Consider the following 15,671-nt stretch of genomic DNA (forward strand, 5'->3'; position numbering starts at 1 on the left):
GAGTAAAAAGTTCTCATCACAAGAAAAAATTTTGTGATAATCATGTGTGGTGATGGATATGACTTAATATGGTGATAATCTCACAACATAAACAAATACTGAATCATTATATTGCATACTTAAAACTAATGTATATAAATCAAATTCAATTGAAAAAATCATGTGTACCTTACACAACTAGAAAAAAATTTAAGAACTTCAAGATGACGACAGTAGACAGTGAAACCAAATATGGGGTTAAGGGTGGGGCCCTATAAGACTGCATAGGTCACATTCCCATGCAGTTAGCCTTAAGTCATGATAGCCCAAGCCCAGCTGGTTGTCAGAACCACTTGAAGAACTTAAAAAAAGAGATTATTCACCAACCATAATTTTCACACTTTAAAATTAAAAATTAAGTGGTTTTTAGCAATATTTTCAAAATTATAATTTCAAAATTATATAACCATCACCACTATCTACTTTTACTAAAGAGACCCTATACTTATTAGCAGTTACTTCCCATTCTCTACTGTCAGCCACCAATCTACTTCCTGTCTCCACGAATTTGCCATTTTGGACATTTTATGGAAATAAAACTGTAAACTATGTGATTCTTTATGTCTTCCACTTAGTGCAGTATTTTATGGAATGTAACAGTATTTTACTTATTTTCTGCCTGAAAAATATCCATACACACATAATGTTGTTTACCAATGGTAACTTGAAAAATTACCACTGTTCTCTGTAGCGGCTGTATCATCTTATATTTCCACCATCAATGTATGAGCAATGAATATTTCCTCACATCTTTGCCAACACTTATCACAGTCCATCCTTTTGATTGCCACCCTGTGTATGAAGTGGTATCTGTGTTTTTGACTTGCATTTCCTAGGGGTTGATGATGTTCAGCATCTTTTCACATGCTTATTGGTCATTTGTATAATTTCTCTGGAGAATTATCTACTGAGATACTTTGTCCATTTAAAAAATGGGATCGGGCCTCCCCGGTGGCGCAGCGGTTGAGCGCTGGGTTGCGAAGCTGCCCGCAGCCTCCACAGCGCCGGTTCTATCCCCAGCTGCTCCCCGGCCACCGGAGGAGGATCCCACATGGCGCGCAGACCTCTCCTGCCGCCCGCTGCTCCCCTCAGCAGTGTACTTCCGTCCTTCTGCCTGCTCTGCTCCCCGCTCTGGCTCTGGTGAATTCTCTCACCCTCCCGCGCTTCTGACTGTACCCAGTGCTTGTATGTATGTATGTATCAATCAATCAATAAATAAATCTTTAAAAAAAAAAATAAAAAAAAAAATAAAAAATGGGATCATGTGTCTTCTTGTTTGGAAAATTTTTCTCCCATTCTGTAGGAGGTGCTCTTGAAAAAACTATTAATTCCTTAGCCTAAATCAGATCTACTGAATTGATATCTATAAGATGATGATCCACTATATTTGGGAATGAATAATACAGATTGATGCTTTTCAAATTTTAATGGGTACAGAAATAATGAGGAAATCTTAATAAAGTGCAGATTCCCATAGAAACAGAAAATCACCATTAGAATACCACCATAATAACTGTTGTAAACATGACCCATTGATGAATACTAAAATCAATGGGCAGAAGTTTAAGGAGAATAGGATACTTGCACATCATTAAAATTTTCCTCCAAAATGCAAATGGCCAACAGGCATATGAAAAAATGTTCAGCATCACTTGTAGTCAGGGAAATGCAAATCAAAACTACCATGAGATACCATCATACACCAGTGAGAATGGCACATATTAAAAAAAACTAGCAACAACAAATGTTGGCGAGGGTGTGGAGAAAAAGGAACTCTCCTGCACTGTTGGTGGGAGTGCAAAATGGGCCAATCACTATGGAGAGCTGTGTGGAGATTCCTCAACCTACTAAAGATAGAGCTTCCATATGATCCAGCAATTCCACTCCTAGGTATTTATCCAAAGGACACAGAAACATTAATTCCAAAGGGCACCTGCACCCCTATATTTATAGCAGCACTATTTACAATAGGTAAGTTATGGAAACAACCCAAATGCCCAAAAATAGATGACTGGATCAAGAAGATGTGGCAGATATACACAAATGGAATATTATTCAATGGAATATTATTCAGAAATCAAAAAAGATAAACTCATGCCATTTACAGCAACATGGATGGTGCTGGAAGGGATCATGCTCAGCAAAATAAGCCAGAAAGAAAAAGAAAAATACTGGATGGTCTCACTCATAGCAGGAATTTAGAAAACCTAAATAAGGGACCAGGAAAAAGAACAGCTATAAGAAAGAAAAAATCAAAATCAACAAGCAACAAGCAACTATAAACCAGAGACACACTACGGGGTGGGGGTGGGGGCAGGAGGAGAGGAGGGATTAGGGTCAAAATAAGGGGGGTGGAATTGTATGGGGAATATAACCAAAATGAAAATGTATACATTGTGCAAAAATGAAAAATGATGTAAGAATTATAACAAATAAAATATATTAAATAAAAAAATAAAATTTTCCTTCAAAATACTTGTTAATTACAAAAGCAAAGATAGTAGCTTTACACTAGAAGAAGACAAATGCCATTTTAACCAGGTGATCAAGATTAACATGACCATTAATAAGACATAGTGACATCATGTACTTCCTGATACCACACACTGGGAAAGGCACATCACCTCTGTGGCAGTCTCCCCCAAACCAATAACCTCGTCATAGTCACGAAAAAAATAGGACAAACTCAAATTGAGGGATGGTCTACAAAGTCCCTAATGAGTCCTCTTTAAAAGTGTCAAGAAGGACAAGACAGGCAGAAACCATCACACTGGCGGAGACTCAGAGACATGGCCACTAAGTGTAATGTGGCATCTTGGACGGACCTTGAACAGATAAAGATACTGATAAAAAACAAGAAGCCAACCAAGCAAGCAAAGGAGATACACTAAACTGCTTGTTTTTTTATAACTGTACCATAGTTAAGTGAGCAGCTAATGTTAGGGAAAGATGAAGGAATAATGTATGGGAACCGGATGTCATTTTTGCAACTCTTCTGTAAGTCTAGTATTATTTCAAGTTTCAAAATAGGAAGTTTTAACAATATGCAATTTTTTACCCTGAGGGCTGAGCAGAAGTCCTGTCTTTCTAATAAGTTTCAGGAGAACCTGATGCTGCTGGTTCATAAATCCCACTGAGTATGAGATGCTAGGCTAATCTTATTCCTGAATCACAGTCACCTGGAGGGTTTGTTTGTTTGTTTAATTATTTGTAGAAGAACTGGGGTGTAGGCAAGAGGTACGGGGGTGAGAGAATTCACCAGAGACAGAGTGTGGAGCACAACAGGTGGGTTTTACTGAAATGCACTGCTAAGGGGAATGGTGGGCGAGACAGGAGAGGTCTGCTGTGCCATATGTGGGTGAGCTCCCGGCTGGGGATTGAACTCAGGCTTTAGTGGTGATAGCACTGAGACTTAACCCCAAGGCCACCAGGGAAGCCCACCTGGAGAGTTTTTCAAAACACAGATTGCTGGGCCCCATCCCCAGAGTGTCTGATTCAGTAAGTCTGGGATAGAGTTCAAGAATTTGCATTTTCCTAACGGGTTCTCATATGATGTTGGTATTGCTGGTGAGTTATGAATGATTTTTATATTTTTAAAAAGGTTAAAAAAGGATAAAGACAGGACTATGAAACAGAGCCTGTAAGTCATCTAATATATTTCTAGAAAATGGTTGCGGATCCCCAGACTCTTGCTTCTCATAATGAAGCTCTTAAGACACCACAGTCCAGGTCTCACCTCTCAGAGATTCGATATTAACTGATTGGCCTGGGGCCTTGACATCACTATTTTAAAAATTCTTTTTAATTCTGATGTGAAATCAGGTTTAAAAACTACTGATTTTGGTTTTCTGCCTGCCTCTGAAAAGACCTGCTCTACAGTCATCCCAGAGTTGGGGGTGAGTCCAAACTGGCATCACAGAGCATTTCTGCAATTTAAAATTCATTTCAGAAGTTGAGCTCCTCTCTTGTGAAAGTTAACAAAGCCTGAACATAAATCAGTATTTCCATCTTTCACCTATTTCCCCTGCCAAGTGAACATAAATGAACTGGTGTATAAATGGTGCGTACGTCAATAATAAAAGATTTCAAATTTTTTTTTTAAAGTGGCAAGTGTAACTGTACAGGATGGTCTGAAATAAATGGGTTAAACAGACAAAGATGGACTCAAGAAAGCACCAAGGTATGACTGCCCCATGGGATGGCTGGTAGGTAACAGGGCACAGGGTGCTGCAGCAGGGAAGGTACAGGGGAGCAGGGTGTGGGGCTGAGGAACAGGTAGGTGAAGGAACACCTCAAAGTACTTTCAGCTTCACCACAATTCCAACATTTCCTCCTTTCCCATTTGAGCCTAATTGGGGCCAAGGGTCCCTTTAGAATTTGGCCAACCCTTTCATTTCTGACCCTTTGCCTATTCTTCCTCTCCAAAGAGGAATGCTTCTAACTACAGCCTGCTCTCCTTGCTCAAGGGGCTCATTGTATCCAATTACTAAGCCTCCTCTACAAAGCACCTTGTTACTTCGGTGGAAGATCCATTTTTGTCCTACCTGTACTCTCCTCAGCCTGATTGAAGCCACAGATCTGGCAGATGCTCTGGACCCACTTATTCATGTCCTCCTCTGTCTCGGCCACCAGGTAAAAGGTGCGCTCGCTGGTCTTGATGTCAAACACGAAGCTGTCCTGCAGCTCCTTCTTGTTGAAAGTCAGGCCTGCATCCACCTGCTCACAGAAGTTCAGGTTGATGATCCGCAGGGGCTTCTTGGAGTGATCATTCTTGTAGTACTCCAGAACATCTGGGTCGCCACTCATCCTGCCGCTCCGCAGGATAAACCAGCGTTTCTTCCAAGCCTGAGCAGGAAGGGGTAAGAACAGGGAAACAAGCCATTAGTCATTTCAAAGCTTTCCTCAGCATCACTTGGTTACTCTCGTGCTGCAGGCTGAACACACCCTTATTCTCCCTTTCATTATTTCCCCAGAATTTCAAAAAAGGAGGGTGATGTTAGAAGGAACGTTAGTGTAGCATTTCACTATGGAAACAGGGTCTTCCACAATGAAATGAGATATAGCATTCCCACTTTTCAGCAAGAATTTTGATAAAGAGTAAAACACAGTAGAGGAATTAGCCCGTTAGGATAGAATACAGACACAAACCCACAGTATCCTTAAGTTGTGTAGAACTTGCAAAACCTTAACATTTCAGTTTATGGAGAGAGACTCCATGGTGAGTTGAAGCAAAAATATCACACAGCAAATAGCAGAAAAACTAATTTCTTAACTTTCAGTATAACATTCTTTTTACCAAATCGTGATGCCTTGGAAGAATCACAACATGTAACTTCAGCATTTCTTTTTTCTGTTTCATTTTCTGCTATATTCCTAGTATTTATAACAGAATGTACACATATTAAATGCTCAATATGTATTATTGAATGAAAGAACCCTTATGTACTCTTCTTCATTTCATCTCTTCAATAGACTGAGTAATTAGTGTGGTGAAAAGATAATGCATATAATGGAGAGCTCTGAGTTGAGTTTGTGCTTTACAACTAACTTGCTGCGTGAATTTAGATTAAGCTATTTACCTCTTTGGATCTTTAGATTTTTCCCTCATCTCTATAATAAAAATCAACACCACCACCACCTGCCCTACCTATCTTATGGGTTTTTATTATGCAAATGTACTCAAGGCACTTTGTATCCAACACCGAAGTACTACAAAAAGCACGGATTTGATTATCACAATTCTTTAGACCCCTAGGACCTCCACTCCTTTAATCCTGCCACTGCTCATTTCCCCCTTCTTTCTGCTCTTATTTCCCTCCCTACCCTACTGCATTTCTGTGATTCATCATTACAATCATTTCCTTGCTTCTCTCTCCATTCCTCTGATGTATCTGGGAAAACTACAATCCCGGCCAAGCAATGTTCTGCCTACGCTGCCTATTTCCACTCAGCTGTACACAGCTGGAGAAAATCAGTCTGGCTATGTTGAATGATCTTATTTTAAATTCAGATGGGCCCTCAGATTGCCCGACAATCCCACTGCTTTCATCTAGCCATGACTTTCTCCTAGTCGTTGGCAACTACCTTTGAACGTACTTTAAACTCCCTACACCTCCACCCTCTCCCTTTACAATACTGGTTTACAATACTGCATAGGTCTCAGCTGTATAGTTCTCACCTCGGAAGTTGTATGTATCAACCCACACCTGCCACCACCCTTTATTTTATGACGAAAATATAAGCAATCAAAAAAGAATCTACACATGCTGCATCACATCTACCAACCTGCCTGCATCAGTGGCCAAGTACTATTTATTAGAAAGCACGGACAGTTCGTCCACTCACTCTAAGGCATCTTCCTTCCCTTGTGCATACCCTCCCACCTCCATGGGATGCCACCTGCACAATGCTCCCCTTCTCTGGAATTGCTGCATCATTTTCTACCCATAGTCGGATCATTCCCATCAGGACACCAACTTCTCCCTTCTCAGGAAAAAATAAAAGTTTGATCCCACATTCCCCTTCATTTGGCTCTGTTTTTCTACTGCTCTTTATAGTAAAACTTCAAAGTTTTTCCTATTCTTTTCTCCAAGAATAGTCTAAATCAGGGATCAACTACTCCCCCCCCCCCCAAATATTGCCAAAGACTTCAGTCCTGTTAAATCAATGCTAGGGCTTTGCTTGACTCTCAGCAACAGCTGATAATAGTTTATTATTCTCTCCTCTTTGAAGAAATTTATTCAGCAGTTTATTTTTCAGAAAGTTATTATTCTCTCCTATTTGAAGAACTTGCTCTATTCAGAAAATCTTCAGTGCTTCCTCTCCATTTTCATTTCCTTGGCCTCTATCTTTCCACGCCCATATTGGTTTCTTCTCATCTGCCTGATTTCTAAGCATTAGATTGCACCAACATTCAATTCTCAGGCGCTCTCCCTTCTCTTTCTACTCCCACGCCCTAAGTTATTTTATGTAGTTTCACAACTTAAAAAGACATCTAATTGCTACTACAATTCCCAAATTTATATCTCCAGCTTAGGTCCATCTACTAAACTCGTGTCTTATATCCAAATCTTCACTAATAGGTACCTCAAACTTAATGGGTTCAAAATTGACTCTTGATAGCCTACAAATCTGTTCTTCCTTCAGTCTTTTCCATCTCAGCTGTTAAGAACTCCAGACTTCCAGTTGTATAGACCAAAGATCTTGACGTCATCATTGACTCCTTTCACATTTTACAAGTAATCCATTAGCAAATCCTGTGGATTCAAGCAATTCAAAAGAGATCTACATTTTGACCATTTCTCTGCACCTAAATGTTATTCAGTTGGTCGAGGCTACCATGTGTAGTTTTCCTGCTTCCACCTTCTCATCCTGCAATCTACTCTCAACACGGAGACCAGAGAACACGATGCAAATCAGAACATGTCAATTCTCTGCATAAAACTTCTAGTGGCTTTCCACCTCACTCAGAGTAAAAGCCAAAGTCCTCATCAGGGTCAATGGGCCTGACAGAATGGTCCTTTATCCTACATCTCCCACCTCATCTCCTGCCACATCTCCTCACCTTGCCCATTCTGCTCTAGCTACACTGGCCTTAAACACTGCCAAACATATTCTTGCTTCAGGGTCTTTGCTTCAGATGTTATCTCTGCCTGGAATACTCCCCCAGATATTTCCATTGCTTACTCTTCCCTTCAAGTCTCAATTCAAACATCACTCTATTAAGAGGTCTTCCTGATCACTCAAGCCCCACATTCTCTTTCCCCCTCACCCTGCTATGATGGTCTCACTAGAACACACCAGCTGAAAAAGCACATTTTTGTTGCTTGTCTGTACCCACCTTCCAGAATGCAAACTCTACAAGGGTAGGGATTGGTTCTTTTTTCCCATGTCACATCCTCAGTATTTAGAATAGTGCCTAGTGCACAGCTGATGATGAATAAGTATGTACTGGATTAATCAATAATTTTCTTACATGAACTCTTTCTAGCATGTAGTAGGTCATGAGGATATAACTAGTGATATAACTAGTGCCTAATAAGTCTCATACTGAAATGATGATTAAGGTATAGCCAGACAGAATAGACCTCAGAAAATTAAAAATGACTACTATTCATTTGCAATCACCTGAAATGTTGCCCAGCTTACCACTCACAGGACTCTGTGCTTCTATGTGTACATGCTGCTGGTGCATGCATACATATGTAAGTATGTGGGTAGCCAGACACACTGTTAAAAGTTGTTAAGGGCCTCCCTGGTGGTGCAAGGGGTTAAGACGCAACCTATGAAGCTATCCGCAGCCACTGAAGCAACAGTTCGATCCCTGGGAGTATTCACATGGCGCAGCAGACCTCTCCTGACTTGCCCACTGCTCCCCTCAGCAGTGTATTTCAGTACATCTGCATGTTCTGCTCTCCTCTCTGTTACTGGTGAATCCTCTCACCCCCTACACCTCTGGCCTGTACCTCAGTTCTTATATGCATAAAAAAATAAATCTTTAAAAACAAAGTTATTAATAGTGTTTTAGTACTTGTCTGTGGAAAGGAACCCCCTCTGAATCGCTACTGTGCAGGTACAAGCAAACACACACACACCCCCCCTCATGAACCAAAAAAAAAAAAAAAAAAAAAAAAGGAGCTTGCTAGAGAAAACATCAAAGCTGTTAGGTTCTGCTTGCAAGGAAGTGGTGCAGGCTGATAAATGGCTGCCTAAAAGTGCTGATGAATTCATGGCTCTGAGCAGGCAAGGTTGTCAAGTTTACTCCCAAAGTCACATTTCTCTTCTGCCTCACCACCTTTTCTTCCACTCCACACACATTTGCTTTTGGAACCAAACAATTCACAACCAAGCAACTCCAAAGAGTATATGGCTCTCATGATAACCTTCCTGGTCTCCTTCACTGAGATGGAACAAATTCTCTATAGCTCCTAACATTTTCAGCGCACTTTTCATGGCATATTATTTTTTATGACATATTACAGATATTTTTTGTTACTTCTTGCCAACTAAACTACGAACAATAGCTCGTCCTAATTCTCTTTGAGTTTCCATGGTAGACACTTGTTAAATGTTATTAAGCAGAACTCTTTATCATGGCACCTTTTTTTTTTTTTTTTTTTTAGTCTTCCAGGTTCCCTTCCTTCCATCCATCTATCCAACAAGTATTTATTTAGTGGTTACCTTGCTACACTTGTTCTAGATGTTGAGGATACAGCATGAATTCATGGTCTCCTAGAACAAATCAGCTATTATTCTCCAAAGGTGCCGCATAATTACATGACTTTGCACATGTCTTTGCACAAGGTGTTGCTTTTTCCTTCAATGACTTTCTCCTCAGCTCATCCATCTGGAAAAGCCCCATGTATTCCCAGTGCTGGCTCAGGTATCACTTCTGGAAGTCCTTTACTAACTTCCCCAGTAAGAGCTGTTCCTCCTCTCTTGTGTTCCCTAAAAAGCTGTACTTTCCTTGGAATTTATTCCCTCTGCTTTGACATTTCAATTGTTTATGTCTTCCTCCCTTTCAGCCCTAAGCATGTTAAGATTAGGGTCCTGTTAACCAGCAATTTCTTGGCAGCTTTCTTAGCTCACATGGGAACTTGGTAAAGATCTGTTGACTTTTTCCCCCTAGGCAACAGATACATTAATTTATAAAAGCAGCTAAAAATATAAGCTTCCACAGTAGGAAGTAGGAACGGAGGATAGCAAGGAGATGACAGAGAAGAGAAAAAGATAAAGGTACGCATGTATTCTCTAGGACATGAGTTGTTAAACATCTTGTTCCCTTCATTCTGCTAAGTGCAGTGTCCATGTAATAAATATTTATAAGGAAGTCTGGGCGCTTCAGCTTGACAGTGTCCCACAATACACAAATGAAAAATTATTGTAGGATTACTGACACATAATGCAAGGAGAATGTGGGAACATGAGTGCTGAATGTTATTAAGGAGAAAGCTTTTTCAGGACTGTTCTTATATCTATACAAAATCTCTTAACTACTAACTCAAAATGGATCATGAATTTGAATGTAAAATGCAAATAAAGTTCAGCAAAATTTAAAAAAAATTATATAGCACAACCAAGTGGGTTTTTATTCCAAAGATGTAAAACTCATTCAATATTTAAAAATCAATCAAAATAATCCACCATATTAACAGGCTAGAGAAGAAAAAAGCCATACAATCATATAAATCAATGTTGAAAAAACATTGGACAAAATTCAATACTCAGTCATATTTTTTTGAGATAAAAATTCTCAAAAAATCTGAGGCGGGGGTCATTTCTCAATTTGATAAAGAGCATCATGAAAAGACCAACACCCACGTTATACTTTGTACTGAAAGACTGAGTCCTTTCCTCTATGATCAGGGGAGAAAGACAAGGACCACCGTTTTCACCATAAAAATGCTGTAAAGTTCTAGTCAGGGCAATACAGCAAGGGACGGTTATAAAAGGCAGAGAGACTGGAAAGGAAGAAAAAAAGTCCCTATTTGCAGATGATGTGATTGTCTACACAGAAAAACTTAAGGAATCTACAAAAGAAACTACTGTGTCTTATAAATGAGTCCAGCAGGTCACAGGATATGAGATTAAACATACAAAAATCAATTTGCTGGGCCTCCCAGGTGGCGCAGTGGTTGAGCGCTGGGTTGCGAAGCTGCCCGCGGCGTCTGCGGCGCCGGTTCGATCCCCGGCTGCTCCCCGGCCACCAGAGGAGGGTCCCACATGGCGCGCAGACCTCTCCTGCCGCCCGCTGCTCCCCTCAGCAGTGTACTTCGGTCCTTCTGCCTGCTCTGCTCCCCACTCTGGCTCTGGTGAATTCTCTCACCCTCCCGGCTTCTGACTGTACCCAGTGCATGTATAAACCAAACAAACAAACAAACAAACAAATAGATAAATAAATAAGACATGCCTCTAGAAAAATTAAAAAAAAAAAATCAATTTGCTTCTATATACTATCAAATGAACATGTGGTCACAGAAAATTAAAACACAATGTCATTTATAGTCACTTTAAAAAATGAAACAAGCACATGACAGGATTGTTCAAAACTACATAATAATGATGAAAGGGCAAAAAGCTAAATAAGTGGTGAGGTATATTAGAAGACTCAACAAAATACACCTTCCCATACTGATGCCCGGTTTAACACAATTTCTATCAAAGTCCCAGCATGAGTTTTCATAGAAGTAGGCAAAATTATTCTATAATATATATGAAAAGGAAAACAAAATATAATCATTGGGACAATTTTTGAAAAAGATAAAAGCACGTTAAAATTTCAAAAATTATAGCAAAACAAAGTGTTGGCAATGTGGCCAAAAAAATATAATCAGCACTCAAGCATTGCTGATGAGAACTAGAAATGATATAGCCATTCTGTAAAACAGCTGGTCTTTTTCTTTTTTTTTTTTAAACGTAACTACTACATGACCTAGGAATTGCACTCCTGAAAATTTATACCATAAAAATAAAGATTCATATTTATACAAAAAATTTATATCTGTGAGTTTTATTTATAATAGCCACAACCTAGAGTAATATAGGCATTCTATGGGTGAACTAAATTGTGGATTATCCTTACCATACAATACTACTTAGCAATATTGGAACAAGAACAGACACACAGACCAATGGAATTGAATAGAAAATCCAGAAAATGTTCAACATCACTTGTCATCAGGGAAATGCAAATCAAAACTACCATGAGATACCATCTTACACCAGTGAGAATGGCACATATTAAAAAAACTAGCAACAACAAATGTTGGCAAGGTTGTGGAGAAAAAGGTACTCTCCTGCACTGTTGGTGGGAGTGCAAACTGGTCCAACCACTATGGAGAGCTGTGTGGAGATTCCTCAACCTACTAAAGATAGAGCTTCCATATGATCCAGCAATTCCACTCCTAGGTATTTACCCAAAGGACACAGAAACATCAATTCCAAAGGGCACCTGCACCCCTATGTTTATAGCAATACTATTTACAATAGCTAAGCTTTGGAAACAACCCAAATGCCCAAAAATAGATGACTGGATCAAGAAGATGTGGTACATATATACCATGGAATATTACTCAGCATTCAAAAAAGATAAACACATGCAATTTGCAGCAACATGGATGGCGCTGGAAAGGAGCATGCTCAGCAAAATAAGCCAGAAAGAAAAAGAAAAATACTGGATGGTCTCACTCATAGCAGGAATCTAGAAAACTTAAATAAGGGACCAGGAAAAAGAATAACTATAAGAAAGTGAAAATCAAAATCAACAAACAACTATGAACCAGAGATACACTATGGAGGGTGGAGGGCGGGGAGGGGAGGAATTGGTGTCAAAATAAGGGGGTCGCAATTGTATGGGGAATATAAAAATAAAACTTATAATAAAAAAAGCAAACACCCATTGAAAATTAAAAAAAAAAAAAACTACTTAGCAATAAAGGAACAATGTACTGACACATACAAAATCCTGAATGAATGACCTGACAATTATGCTGAGTGAACAAAGCCAATTCCACAAAGTTACCTATTGGATGATTTCACTTATGTAACATTCTTGAAATTACAGAATTCAGGAATGGCTAGCAGATTAGTGATTGCCAGTGGTTAAGGAGGCGTTAGGAGTGGAACAGAAGTAGGTATGACTATGAGAGGGTAGTGTGAGAATCCTCACAGCAGTGGAAACACTACAGATCTTGCCTGGATCACTATTATCATCCTTGTTGTGACACCGTAGTATAGTTTTGGAAGATGTTACCATGGGGGTAAACTGGCAGAGGGGACATAGGATCTCTGTTATTTTTACAACTGCCTGTGAATCTAAAATGATCTCAAAATAAAAAAGTTTAATTAAAAAACAGTAATTCAAAGAATTCAACCATTCATAGATAGGAAGTGTATTAAAGAAAACCTTAAGGAAGAAATGAGTATTTCTCTGAGAAGTAAATATCATGACAGAAGAGTTGTTAACAGTTGGCTAGTGATTATAACCAAGTCCAGCTGTCTACAATCTTTCCCACTCAGGATTGGAAATATGAATAAACTTTAGAGCTCGGGTTCCTGAGCAGGAGGGCACAAAATGAAGTGAATTAAGAGTCACTGGTAGTTATGAACCTACCAAGCTACCATCACCTAGGAAATCTTGGCGGTAAAGGCAAAGGCAGGTGTGATTCTCCGCTGTGTGGAAAGGAAGTTCCCAGAGGGAAAAAAAGTATATAAATAATGTGACAGTCAGTTTCTGCCATTTATCTATATACCAGACAGCCGCCAATGATGAGTCATTTGCTAGTCTATGCAGTCCCCTCCCATTCTGAACCATAATGAACAACAGGATAAAGTATAATGTGTGACACCTGAGGCTAAGTTATAAGACACTGCAGCTTTTTTTTTTTTTTTAAGATTTATTTATCTATGCATACAAGAGCTGGGATACAGGCCAGAGATGCAGGAGGTGAGAGGGCTCACCAGAGACAAAGTGGGGAACAGAACAGGCAGATCTCTGAAATACACTGCTGAGGGGAGCAGCGGGTGAGACAGGAATGGTCTGATGAGCCATGTGGGTTGCTCCCTGGTCGTCCACAGATTGAACTCGTGCTGCAGAGGTTGCAGATTGCTTCATAGTGCGGTGTTTAACCCCTTGCACCACCAGGGAGGCCTGACGCTGCAACATCTTTCTTTGGGACTTAGTCTCTTGGGTCAGCTGCCATGTTATATGAACACTCAAGCAGTACTAAGTAGGACTTACACAAGGCGAAGACATGGCCTCCTGCCAATTGTGTGAATGAGACAGACTTCTTAGAAAGAGAGTTTTCAGTCCCAGTCAAGCCTTCGGATGACTACATCTGTAGGCAACTTTCTGACTGCAATTTCAGGAGAGACCTTGACCCAATAAGTTAAGCAGCTCCTGAATTTCTAATTCACAGGAACCATGTGAAATAATATTTTTCGTTTAAGCCAGTAAATTTTGGGGTAATTGATTTTGCTGCAATAAATAAATATATAAATTTCATGTTCCACTTCCAGGGCTAGGTGAGTGTAAACAATGATAACACTTGGAAGAAAGCCTTGTCTAGAGATTAGAAGATAGACTATCAGGCCAAAAGAAGAATCCAGAAACATACATAAATGGTAACTAGATTTTTGTTAAGAAGTGATACAGAAGTACAGTGGAGAAAATAATTGTCTTTTTTATTGGAACTAGGTCAATTCCACAACCATGGGAAAAGATTCTCGATCCTATTTCATGCTATATGTGAAAGTTTCAGATCATTATAAGCCCAAATGTGTATGTGAAAACAATAAAGCATTTAGAGGAAAATAAAGGCAAATATCTTCATGTCTTTGGGGGAGGCAAAGATTTCTTGAATAGAAAAAAGGCATTAGCATAAGAGAAAATGTAATCAATTGTATTACATTAAATTTAATTTTTGGTACTCAAAAGACACCATTAAGTAGATGAAAAGTCAGGTCATGAGAATGGCAGGAGATATTTGAATGAAGGACTCATATTCAGAAAATACAAAAAACTACAAATTAGCAAGAAAAAGATGGTTCAATAGAAAAAATGGACAAAAGACTTGAATAGGTGCTACACAAAAGAACACATCCAAATGACATTAAGCATGTAAAAAGATGTCAATTTCATTAGTCATTAGGGAAATGCAAATTAAAACCACTAGACAGCTGCCAGAATGGTTATAATGAAACAGACTGACAATAATAATCGGGGGAAGGATATTGAACAACTGAAAGTCTCATTTAGAAAACTTTGGAAGTATCTACTAAAGCTGAACATACCTAGGACCCTGATAATATACCCAAAATAATTATGTATGTATATTCATCAAAATGTAAGTATTGGTATGTTGATCACAACATTATTCATAGTGACCTACATTGTGCCTGCCTTCCTGGACTCTATTTCAAGCACTTGTTAACAATAGTCTGGACTACTGTCAGAGCTTCCTAACCAGTTATCCTAATTTAATATTTATGTTTTCAATTTAATTCTCCTAAAGCAAATTCTGATCATGTTATTTCCCCACTATCTAAAAACTTAATGCCTGCTTATCACTGGCGCAGCAAAGCAAAGTCCAAACTCTGTGGCTTGGTCTTTTTTAATTAAAAATTTAAAAACCTGGGCCTCCCCAGTGGCGCAGTGGTTGAGCGCTCAACCGCTGCGCTGCGAAGCTGCCTGCAGCCTCTGCAGCGCCGGTTCCATCCCCAGCCACCGATGACGGTCTCACATGGCCCGCAGACCTCTCCTGGCGCCCGCTGCTCCCCTCAGCAGTGTATTTCATCCTTCTGCCTGTTCTGCTCCCTGCTCTGGCTCTGGTGAATCCTCTCACACTCCCGCGCTTCTGACTGTACCCAGTGCTTGTATAAATAAATGGATAAATCTTAAAAAAAAAATTAAAAACCTTTTCAATGTAGTAAAACATACATAATATAAAATTTACCATTTTAACCATTTTTAAGTCTCAATAACCAAACACATAAAAGGGAACATACACAATACTACTATTTTGAGAATTAAGTAATATTAATAAATATGAAAGTACCTAGGGGCAAACTCTGATAGGGGTCAAGTACATAGTTACTAAGTCTAAAGCTGCCCAAGGAGATTCTGAGATCCCATA

The 15,671-nt window shown here is 39.4% G+C and overlaps 1 protein-coding gene across 2 annotated transcripts in view; it reads right to left on the minus strand.

Annotated features, from left to right (window-relative positions):
- The window catches only part of GAB2 (GRB2 associated binding protein 2), a gene marked incomplete at both ends in the record, with an annotated part of 162,111 nt that overhangs the window by 51,051 nt on the left and 95,389 nt on the right, over positions 1-15,671 (minus strand). For both annotated transcript variants that reach the window (XM_084247826.1, XM_084247825.1), the window contains one exon: positions 4,584-4,884. In XM_084247826.1, the coding sequence (XP_084103952.1) occupies positions 4,584-4,884 (301 nt within the window). The remainder of the gene's footprint in view (positions 1-4,583; positions 4,885-15,671) is intronic.

Source organism: Talpa europaea, assembly GCF_964194135.1.
Source record: "Talpa europaea genome assembly, chromosome: 1".
NCBI lineage: Eukaryota > Metazoa > Chordata > Mammalia > Eulipotyphla > Talpidae > Talpa > Talpa europaea.